At 37.1% G+C, this 12149-nt stretch overlaps 2 protein-coding genes across 2 annotated transcripts; one reads left to right on the top strand and one right to left on the bottom strand.

Moving 5' to 3' along the window:
- The first annotated feature begins 487 nt into the window (after positions 1 to 487).
- Positions 488 to 4860, top strand: LOC131438718 (zinc transporter 7-like). The gene is made up of 2 exons (XM_058608924.1): positions 488 to 750; positions 4533 to 4860. Exons 1-2 carry the CDS (start codon positions 736 to 738, stop codon positions 4794 to 4796), a joined length of 279 nt encoding a protein of 92 aa, XP_058464907.1. The 5' UTR covers positions 488 to 735; the 3' UTR covers positions 4797 to 4860.
- A 6295-nt stretch (positions 4861 to 11155) lies between these two features.
- LOC131438778 (bifunctional endo-1,4-beta-xylanase XylA-like) lies at positions 11156 to 11894 on the bottom strand. The gene is made up of 3 exons (XM_058609034.1): positions 11749 to 11894; positions 11609 to 11668; positions 11156 to 11542 (listed from the first exon to the last, which is right to left on the bottom strand). The coding sequence occupies exons 1-3, from the start codon at positions 11758 to 11760 to the stop codon at positions 11273 to 11275; spliced, it is 342 nt and encodes a 113-aa protein (XP_058465017.1). The 5' UTR covers positions 11761 to 11894; the 3' UTR covers positions 11156 to 11272.
- Between the last annotated feature and the right edge of the window lie 255 nt (positions 11895 to 12149).

Below are 12149 nucleotides of genomic sequence, written 5' to 3' on the forward strand. Positions count from 1 at the left end.
GTTCTTAATTACGTAACCTAAAATAGATACATAATGGGAGATAATTTTTCAAAACCAAACGTTGCTTGAGGAATGGTTAAAATGAACACAATTGTGATATTATCAGATGAATAGATTACTGAGAAAAAAGATGTTCATTGTTCGTAAATTTTGTACAACAATTGACAATAAAATAGTTCTGATTGTTGTCAAACTTGTTAGACATGATAGGGCGACCAACCCACTTCGAGGCTCTGCAATTTCTACAAGTTAAACTCACCTGTTTTGCCATTTTATGAATAGAATTGCTTTCTGAAACAAACTATATTTTGATGTTCGTTCACACAAATGCCAACAGACTGCACAACTTTTTTTCTAAACAGCAGAAAATTTTCTTACGTTACCCAATTTAAGGAGAGCCCTGAAGCAGAGAAGACTGAAGAATTGTATAGAAGTACGAGAGCCATCGCACACAGTCTGTGATTTTGGTCCACAGTGGGCAGGTTGCGGCGATAAAGTTGTTTGTTGAATACACCTCGCTCTTTCTTCCTTTCTTCTACTCGCGGAGTTCTTTGCTAGAGGTCTTTAATTAAAGTACATGCATGTTAAACACTTTTTCGTAGCGTCTGTTTTGTTTGTTGTTCTTTATTTTATGTATAAAAGACCTTGTTAGGGGTGGATTAAAGTTTAGTTCATGAAAAGTGCCCGCGAAGTTAAGAATAAACGACGAATTACTGAAAAACTACACCACGAAACATGGTTAAGTTAATGGTTAGTGAAGGTTTATATATTGATCACCATTATCTTTGGATTATTTATGTGGAAAGTTTACAATAACAGTTTACATAACATAATATAACAATTGGCTGAAAAATGGAAATATAAAATTTCTCAATAAAAAGATTGAATTATCATGAGTGAGCACTTCGTCTCGTATTGGTGTAGAGATAATTAGAGTATTTTGTGAGAAAGAATAAATTTTGATCTGTTTTGCGGTGGCTTGGTGTTGCAACACCGCTAGGCTGTCATTAATAGTCTAGCGGAAAGAAAGTCCATTGCATTGGACTATAAACCAAAACTGACTGGCAAAGCAAAGTTTTGGTATTACATTTTTTTTGTGTGAGATTTGACAATTCTGTTTCAACAGGCAGCCGTTGTTATGCATAGTGCAACAATTCTATTGACATAACGAATCCTTTCAGGACGATGATTGATCATATCTGGCATGTAAGACCTTGAACACAAACTGACTGGCTTCGTTTGTGCGCCATTAATCGGCGTCAGCTCAAGTGAGGTCACGCTATCGATAATAAGATGAAGGAATCATCATTAATTTGCAATCTTAATTGGGTGATAGGATCAATGAACTCTCACTTTAGATTAATGCCATAATAATTTGAATAAATGAAACACATCTCCAAAATAATTAAATCAAAGACATCGTCACATTGAAAAAGAAGAACCATTAGTCTTTGGTGTAGATGATTTCTTGTCCAGTTTATCTCATGGCTTATCATAGTGAACAGGTTTCTGGCAATATGTAACATTTAAGTCTTTTGTCCCTTTTGTAGATGGAGCATTCGAGTCCATCTAGCCCTACCGATCACATGGTAGAGTTTGTCGCACAGTCACTCTAGAGTTTTAGGGTGAAGCCAGAGTGGGAGCGACAAGTGACGCGAAGCGATGCGTTGCGTAACGCGAAAATTTTCAATGCTACATAGTAGCCATAGTAAAAGCAACTAGAAGCGATGCTTAAAAGCACCAGAGGGAAACAAAAATTGACTTTCTCTTTCGTTTTCAATAGAATGGATTCGGACGAAGAGTTTTTTTTAAGTCTGAGGGCGTACGCAACTATTTCTTCGGAAATCATAAAGAGTTCGGAATTCATCATATTAATCGAAACAGTAGAAAGTTTGGTGAATATCACCATCTGTACAAAGAATTGGTCAAAGATTCTCAAAAATTTCATGACTATACTGACCAGTAGTTCCTAATATTTCCAAAACTTCTTCACAGGAGCCCGTTTTCGGTAATTACGATATTGTTGATCTCAGAGCGCATTTTGTTTAAAAATAGCACCGATTAGCGCTTCAACATCAATCGAATTATCTTGTTCCGTCATGACAAAAATTAATTCAACCTCTGTTCGCTAGCAGATCGCGTAAAAACTTTACACGTGGTGCTTGGTCGCTTGTCGCGCTGAAAATCGCTCGTTGCTACGCAACGTATCGTGTTTACTGTGTCATGCATGTTTGTTTTTTTTAAGTGGACGAAATTCGGTCGTGCCTCGCCGTGCGGTCCTTTAATATTCGCATCGCATCGCGTCGCTTGTCGCTCCCACTCTGGCTTTAGTCTTAGGGTGCAACCAGAGAGAAAGCGAAACTTGACAGATCGCACAGAGTCGCGCGGCAGAGCTCCGTCCATTTAAGTTCAGCAGAAAAATAACATGTGTGTTAGAGTGAGTGCGATGCGGTCGGTCAGTAGTCGCTTCGCAACGCATCAAGTTCACTCTGACATACTTGTCATTTTTCTGCTGAAGTTGAGTAGACGGAGCTCTGCCGCGCGACTACGTGTGATCTGTCAAGTTTCGCATCGCTTCGCGTCGCGTGTCGCTTTCTCTCTGGCTTTACCCTTAGAAGTTCGGCCTATATTTTGTTCTTCCTTGCGGCCATCCCGATTTTAAGATATCGTTCTGCCTTTCAGATTTCGTCTAGCGTGAGCGTGTCCACAGCTTGTCCATCATCCTCAATCTGCAATCTGTTCATGCTCTCTTTACTCGATCCTTCATTCAATAGAAGCTTACAGAAGCCGAAGCTCGTTGATCATTGTAGTGTTTTGCTGACCGGGTGATAATCATTCCGTTGTACGGGACCAGAACTGAAAGGGGAAAACTCAAAAGTAGAATGATTAACAGTAGACGAATATAAAGATAATTATGAACTATCCAGTTCACAACGGGTTTTTCGGGAGTTTTGAATAAGCACTACCAAGTTTGTTACCTCTCAAATTAGAACTAATCAACTGCGCTCCACACAGTTGCCAGTTGTTTTATTAACATATTTTAATCTTTCGATGGGTTTGTACTCCTAATTTAATACTAATATTTCTAGGTATTAATTAAACCGTACACTACAATCATGACTAGGGATGTCGATCGATTAATCGAGTAATCAATTAATAACCCAGATAATCGAGTTTAAAAATTCGGTTGGTTTGAATCGATAATTGTGCTCGCGTTTTTTTTTGTAATTTTGTCTCAGCAGTCCTGGACTCCTTATATCGTTCCTTGCTTTGATGTGTAATCGCTGCAAGCATTTGACTTCTTGTCTGAATTTTATCGTTCATCACTCTCTGACAGTTTATCAACTGTTACGCTAGTTCATCCGTGTGCTGCCCAACACTTATGTAGCTGTTGTATCGACCGCCTTGTGGAGTTGTTTCCACATTGCGTTCAATTTACCGGTTATTGCATTACTGTGACCTTAATCTCTCGACTCCACCATTTTGCTTATATATTAAAACCATAGAGTTAGAGTTTAGTTAGAGTGAGATGTACTACCTCTGGCTTTAAGGATAAGGCAAAAAGTGGCACACATGCTTGAACATTTCACTGCGCTATAAAACAAGCATCTCATATTTAGTAGGTAGACTATTAAATTGACAAATGGAACAATTTCCAGATTTTGCTTTGCTTGACTTGCTGTCGATGTGCATAAAAATGTGGTGCAAGGTACATGACTTGCCGATGTTAGTAATCAGTTACGAGCGGATCAGCTCTTCTTGATCGAAGAAAGTTCAAGAAAACGCCTGAAGCGGGGTATTAAGTGGAAAACAAAATTAGTAACGATTTAGCACGAAAATAATGAATGAAAACATGTTATAGGAAAAGCCAAAAGCCACATTTTTAACATTTGTAGTTAAATAAAGCTAACGGAATATTTTAAATGATTTGGCCTTCCTTTTTTAGCTTCTTTATTATGTTTAGTGTATAAAATATGTTGAAATGACATCATTAAAATAGCCCTCTAATACCACCTCGCGGATCAACATAACCCGCTAAACAGACGTAAAGTTATTGCTATATGCGCCGAAGTGCCGAATGCCGACAAGCCGAAAGAAACGAAACCAATTGACGGCATACTGGTCTTCAACGAATAGTAGTTATTTAGGGTGTTTAGTACCTCATGGATCAGAAAATTGTGTTGATTATGTTGATCCGCGAGCTGACATTAGCAACCCGACATAATCTTCTAATGCACTGTTGAGCTAAGGAAGAAACATCAAATAAATAAAATTTTTCCCGTCCATCTTAGCACAAACCGGTACCCATGAGATACTAAGACCCCCAAAGCCCCAAAGGATTTTAAGTTTGCCAGACGGAAGTGGTTTGACTCGAAGTTTGGCGGTTGAGAGCACATTTTACTCTTCATTCTATATTTTATCATACTATCATACTGTGACTATTCAGATTTACCGTGTAGGAAATATAATTTCTGTGAACCACCATAACAGTTCAATCAAACCTTCATGCTACCATTTTTCTTGAATTTCAGACTATCATAGTTTTCTTAGCAGTTATCGTTGCCGCAGTTGCCACTAAGCCTGATCATGGAAACAAACAACACCACCCGCAGCAGCATACACACGGAAAACAAGTCGTAGGGCACGGAAAGTCTTCCTCGGCTGGTCATGGTCACAGTCAGAGTCACAGTCAACCCGGAGTTCATGGTCATGATAGCTCACACAAGACTCACGGATCTAATCATGGCCAGCAGCACGTCAAATCACAGCACAATCAGAAAAAGCACGGACATTAGATACCGGATTAGATTCACAAATTCTTGACAAAAAATAAACTTTATTTTACATAAGAAACAAAAATATTTGGTTATTGCATATCGTTCTAGAAGCGCCTGTCGGTATTAATTTTGAAGTTTGTTTTTGTCCGGTTTTTGCATTGAAAGTTTTTTGAGCGATTTTTGCAAAAAAGATGTTTTAAAACAATTTTCGGATTGCATTGCGTGTACGACTGGGTGTGTGTGGGTGTGTGTGTCGAATGCAAACAGTTGACTATGGAAAACCTTTCGAGGAAATTAATAACTCGATCCATTGATAATGAAACTTCTCTTAAGCAAGCAACAAACAACCCCAGTACTTTTGAGACAGAAACTGAAAACAGCCCCATCAAATAATCTCATCAAATAATCCATCAACTGTTGCCAATGTACAACGAAACGAAAACATGATAGAAAACCCTTCAACGTTACTGCCCAAGTAGCAATTAAAATTTGTTAAAATTGACATGTTTCACAATTGCTACAGAACGGTTATTCATGTTAGATATGTTTGACAAATGATTTCACGTGCAAAATTCCGATTCCAGAAATGAGCAAAACGAGTCATGATTTGGGGAAAATAGTGTATTTTCATATTATGATAATACAGCATGGTTAAAAGTTCTCAGATCATAATCCATTTGGACTGATTTCGCTGAAATTTAAGGGTGACTTGAAAAAACGCGTGGTAATCCAACCTCATACAAACAAACTCGACGTCGAATTCTTGCAAATATCACGGAATGAATTTTTCTTGATTTCAAAAAATTATTTAACAAAATAATATTAAAATATTAATAATATTTGGGTGAATCAATACAGCTTGTGTAGTTATGTCAAGGAAACAAATTAATCAAAATAGTTGAACAAATAAAATTTTCTGATTCTCGTTAAATGGTGTTCCAAATTCACGGGCAAATTTATTTCTCGGTTTACGCTAGCTCTCGAAATATTATTCTGACAACAACAGTCGCACCAAATGTGGAAGAACACATTCATATATATCTAATATATAAAATCTAACGTTGATGTTTGCCAAATGAAAGACGTAGCCGTGTTGAGTCTCTCCTGATGTCAATTTTGGGGTCATTATCTTTATGTTGTCAATTCTCTGTTAGCCTGTGGGTAATACAACACCATTATGAAATGCATATGTCTAAGGATCAAGTAAACATTTTCAGTAGTTCTTGCTTTTCAAAGTCTGCTTTTGGCCTTACCATTATTCTATTAAGCAATCCTTCACATCACTTGAGGGAGAGGGTTCAAAGAGAGTAGAAAATTGGTGTTACGACCTTTGAAAGAAGTACATTTCTCAAGTAACGAATTTTCGGACCACGATTAATTTTCATGGGAAAAAATTTATTGCTCATGGTTTCATGTGGAATAAAAATAAATGGTTTCATAATTTTCTAATCATTACAGCAGTAGCGGATTTCTTTCCCTGTGTACATGTTTTTGTAACAAATGTGAAAATCATTCATATTACTGCTTGTGAAACCAAATCAAAAACCTAAAAGGATTAAGTTCCACATCGGTTTATTGAACTGCTTCTACAATAAGTTCATTGCCGGTTTCTACTTAACAAATATTACTACTATGAAAAATATCAAACAAGAAACTTGTTGCTCATCATACACGCAAACTGCACTTTTTCAATCGCACAATCGTTGCGAGAATAGCGAAGAAATACAATGTTAGAACAATGTTTGCTACTTGGGTATCAACAACACCATAAAAACTAATAGCAGCAGCAATAATAACAGCAACATCAATTACAATAACAACGGACAATCAATGGACGATGGGGCGAATAGTGAACCAATAGCTTAATCATAGCTGGACGATAATTATATTGCCTCTCTCCCCAAGAAAGGGTTTTAACGAGATACAGATGTAAAAAAAACAGTTATATAAAAATAAGATAAGCAAAGCAGTCTTCGTATTACATTTTTATTATGGAATTTGCCTGTTCTGCTTCAACCGATTTTGCAGCCGATTCTAGGCGTACAGAACCATTTTATGGCTAGTACTACTAGCAACAATGTTGTACATAACTTCTTCGTGTAACTAATTCATTCATCCATCTTCAGTGCGAGCATCTTTATACCTATCATACACACCCGACTCGAATAATGTTGAACTGTTCTCCGCACAGAAGAGCGAAAGGTGGAAATGAACAAGTAATACTCATAGAAAACCCGAATCTACAAATGCATTCTATGCGTCGCAGTTGTACATCGTGCATGTTCATTTTTTACATTCGTTGTTTGACGTATTGCTTGAATTGGGTTGAATAGCGTTACAGCGACGATCATTGGATTCCATTATTCACGAAGCTTACTTTATCTCATACATTCGTTGATAAGTTCGAAATCAACACAGTTTCATGAAAAGTGTTTGTTTAATGAAACTACCCTGGGTCAGTTTCAGTTTTCTCAAGCGAAACGACATTAGTATGTCGAGCGTTTTTCCGGAATAGATAAGAATGGCAATTGTGTAGATTATAGCTATGACCCCATTGGTTATCGTGAACAATAAAAAACAACCTATCGCACAGTAGGATCAGCTGGACTACTATTACAACCAGCTCACAATAATTAGAAAGGTATCAGTACAGATTGAGGAAGCCGAATATGTTATAAAGAATGCATTCAATTCAGTGAAAAACATTCAAGCGGAGAGGTTGTGATTTGATTATACTGACTCGTGAGTTAACGGCTGCTACCGAGACAAATCTAATCTGCAGGTAGTTAAACTGCTGGTGCTAATCGCAAAAGCAATATTCGGGGCGTTTCCCGACTGGAAAGCTAGCAACGAAGGCTAGGCAGCACACACCAAGTTCAGTGGTGACTACGACGGTAGAGCATCGGAGATAGCAGAAAACGATACCAGAAGAATGTCGATTAGAAATCGTTGGGTGAGCTTCACGTCGTTCTTCACAACAGAGCATCAGAGACAACTGCAACAAGGTAGATTTAATTTTTTTATTTTTACTATAACTGAAATTTTATTATTCATAAGTTTTGATATTATTAATTGAAAAAAGGTAATGTAATGGGTGATCTCATGGAAGATCATCCGAATCCGGATACTATTAAGAACTTAAATGCTCACAGGGCTAAACATTATCCAGAGGGTACTTCTGGGCCATGGATAGTCTATTTTCGGCGCAAATAAAAGCCTTTGAATTTGATGCAAATTACAAAAGATTTGACATCACATTTCTCTGAAGTTGCAGAAATCTCAAAAGTTAATAGAGAAAAAACTCAAGTTGTTGTTAACGATTTGAAACATGCTAACAAATAGTAATCTGTGTTTTATTCGTTCTTGAATATCGAGTTTACATTCCATCGAAAGATGTGGAAATTGACGGTGTTGTCACTGAAGCAAGTCTGACAGTCGAAGACTTAAAATGGAGTTCGTCGTTTCAAAAACTCTATGCTTGAGGGAGTTAAGATACTCGAGTGCAAGCAATTGTACTCAGTATCCATTAATGATGGAAACAACACAGAAAGAAATAATGTAATTTACACGCCATGTAAATTAATAGTGACATTAAGCAGACATGGGTTGAATCGGAAGTTTGATTGAAAACCATCAACGATGCAAAATTGAATTGAGTTTTCAATGAATAAAACTGTATCTTTCAATTGACGTTTACTTTTGCGATTATATCATATTGAAACCTACAGAATTGTAAAGTAACTTTATGTTTAATTGCCTGCTTCAAATATGTGCATAAAAATAGATCTAAATTCACAACATATTTTTATCTGTGAAGTCTTATCGTCTCTTAGATTCATTTTTAATGACATTTGCTAGATCTGCGTTGCCGTTGTCGTCTTCTTGTTCGACTCTGTTTCACAGGTTATGAATCGCACGACCTGCAAAAAAATTCGGCCACATAGCTATTTATTGTACCATCTCGAAACAAAAAACGGGTTTTCAAATCTAGAGTCAGAGGAATCTGACTGTTGAAAATAGTTAAGGTAATAACACATGGGCTGAAAAGTCCCGGGCCTAACAAAGAGGACACGGTTTTTTTGGTTCAAAATTAACTTTATTCATCAATGTAACCTCCATGAAGAACAACGCAATCATTCCAGCACCGCTCTAACATTTCAATACCATTTTTGTAGAACGATTTATCTTTTGCCCCAGAATAGGCCTTAGTTTCAGCGATTCGTGCTTTTCTTTCGTGCAAAATTTCTTAACGGCCAGCATTTTTTTCTTGTCTGCGAACAGCCAGTTGTCGCTGGGAGCCAAATCTAGCGAATATAGTGGAAATGGGAGCAATTCGAAGTTCAATCCAAGTAGTTTTGCCATTGTGACTTGTGAAGGTACGTTTTCTGAAACAAAATTTTTTTCTTTGTCATATGCGGTTGTTTTTTTTGCAATTTCATCCTTCAAACGCTCCAATAACGCTATACAATATTCACTGTTGATTGTATTTCCTTTCTCAAGATAGTTGATAAATATTACATTAAATATTATCGAGGCCATAACCTTCCCAGCCGATTGTTGTGCTTTTGGGCGTTTTGGACGAGATTCACCAGTTGCTGTCCACTGGGATGATTTCGTCGTTGAATGCAAATCAAAGGCATGGTTCAGGGAGCTGAATTTGAGTAGGGATTTCATTCGTGTGATGTCCAGACTCATGTCCAATCATTACACGTTAAACGCACATCTCCTTTGTAGCGGACTTTCCGAAACTAATCATTGTTCTTGTGGCGAAGGTTATCGCGATATTGGCCATGTCTTTCTGAAATGCGTGGAGTATCGTGATGTCAAGTCTCAACTAATAAATTCTTTGCGTATCCAAGGTAGACTATCCAATGTCCCACATTCTTGCTCTTCGCGACATTCTCGCTATTCGTGACCTTGAAACTTCTTTATCATTTTATTAAGACCATCGGAGTTTCAAATTAATTTTTATTTTTTTATGCTAACCTTTTTCCTCCTCCATGTGTTCAACCAATAGCCAGCTAGCTTACTTACTTGATATACTGATACAAACAAGCCTGAAATAGTTATAAGACCATGAACAGTATATACAAAAATATTATATTTATTCTCTTTAATGTAATTTGTAAGCTGCTAATCGTTTGAGAAAAACAGTGTTTTTTAGTCGATTAAATAATGAATACCGAAATAATAATACGATATTCAAGGAAATTACTAGTAGTATGTTTTATTAAATAGTAACTGTCGAGACTGTGTTCGAAATATATTAAGTTTAAGGTACTATATATGGTGGGAGCTACGGCGAAAAAAACTGCCTATACTGCTGTCTGCTTTATGAAATAAAGTAATTTATAAAAAAAAATCGTCGCGGTCTTTTTCTTGCTCGCTAGACCACAAAATTGTACTCTATTCTTCATAGACTTTTTCATTCAATTTCCCGATTCAGCTGGAAAATTACTCGCTGTAGTGCTTATGAAACCTACTAAGAAATAATAATAAAAAAAGTTTCCGAATCAGTTAACATAATTGATTGTGTAATGTATTAAAACAATCAGATTCATGCGAGATTTCCATTAAAATAAGTTTAAATATTGTGAATCTTCCATGAATTACATGAAGAATGTTGCACGACTATTACTGACAATATCTCCTGGAAAGAGAAAGTAGTTGCTCAGCATAAAAGTAAAGATGACCAAGTTGTACAGTATCAATGTGTAGGGGAAAGTATTATAAAGCGTCCTTGCTGGCCAAAACGGCCCTCTTCCATTTTTAAGCGTTTAAGACCTTTCTAAACAAAAATTTTATCACTAACACTATCTTTTTGTAGGATCCTTCTGCTATGCAAGTATGGCAGTTGTCTTTTGCTGGAAAATATGAAAAAACTGAAAATATCATTAGGCAGCTTTTCGATGTAAGGCTTTGATTCGACTTAATAAGCATTTTATCCGTATGAAACGTCTAATGATCGGTTGCAATTCAGTAACTAACTTTTAGCAGTGCAAATGTCTTTATTCACGGTATAAATATGCAGAGAAACAAAGCCATATCTTGGATATACTAATTATCTCAAAACAGTCACTTTACGAACATTATGCCACATGGCAAACGAATACACTGAGAATGTGGTCGTTTTGAAAATGGGTTTATATCAATCAATTGTTATTACTTCTATATTAATCATTAAAAATTATATCCCTCAGCCGTGCTTGAATGAAATGCCCCCATTCTCGAATAAAACATATTAATACATTTATAAATATCTCAATGTTTTCTTAAACGGGCATATTATAGCACTTTACTCTAATATTTATGATAGTTCTTTCGTTGCTATGAGAGATCACATGAGCATTGGATTAATTAAAAGTTAAAACCACAAATTGGAGATTTGAGAACTTTATTAAGAAACAGATAAATTCGACCAAAAACATAGCCTTTCTTTATAGGGTTTAGATGCGACATCCATTGGTAACTGTTCTGTGAACATTTGATACCATTTACCATGGATTCCAGGCACGGTTCGCAGCGGCGCCACCAGCTGGCCAAGTTCCAGCACGGTTCCATTGGTTCCATCCAGCATTAGCTCCTCCCCAACGATTCCAGGGATCAGCATTGGCTCCCCAACGGTTCCAGCGTTGTTCGGAAGGATTGTTCCAACGGTTCCAGCTGTTGGCGCCCCAAGCGTTCGGGTTTTGCCAGGCAGCATTCGGATTGGCGTGGTTAGACCATGCAGGGTTCCACGACGTTTCTGATATATCCATGCGGTCCTATCAAAGAATACAGAATATAGAAACTGTATTTAAATTATATAATAATGGAATAAAAAAACCTACCTGTCCCGCTTTATCCGCTGGGGCGCAATAAACTGCCGCAATTAGAGCAGAGATGAGAATCTATAACAATACGAAAATGCGATTTAAAATAATTATGCTAAATTCGATGTTCGATTCACAAAGTTTAGCTTATGATTTACCAGTTTGAACATGTTGGTTGTGGGAATATTAGTTGCGTACGGAAGCAATTACTTGTTGACTACAGAAATTGCAGCTCGACACTGGATAAAATTTGAGCTAATTGGAAGGCTTTATATAGTGATTGCTTGCCATACGTCGCCTTGTACCAAAACAAGCCGGTAAATACTGGAGACTATAAGGGCTCAGTGATATTTCATCGGATGCTGCATGTACCGATAGGTTACAGCTAATGGTAACCATAGTGTTATTAACGTCAACGTGAACGCGGCTAAGAATGTCAGTTAAACTTAAATATGAGCCATAGAACCCAGTGAGGGTGGCGATTCTGAATAAATTCTAGGTAAGATCACAGCCGCGTTTCCCGTCTCCACCCTTTCTAGCAGAGATTTTCAGCAGGTGA

The sequence above is a fragment of the Malaya genurostris genome, chromosome 3, assembly GCF_030247185.1.
Source record: "Malaya genurostris strain Urasoe2022 chromosome 3, Malgen_1.1, whole genome shotgun sequence".
NCBI classification, from domain to species: domain Eukaryota; kingdom Metazoa; phylum Arthropoda; class Insecta; order Diptera; family Culicidae; genus Malaya; species Malaya genurostris.

Coding starts and splice junctions, on each gene's coding strand:
- LOC131438778 (XM_058609034.1), bottom strand. Junction 11,543..11,608: donor CAGCGGATAAAGCGGGACAG/GTAGGTTTTTTT, acceptor ATTCTTTGATAG/GACCGCATGGATATATCAGA.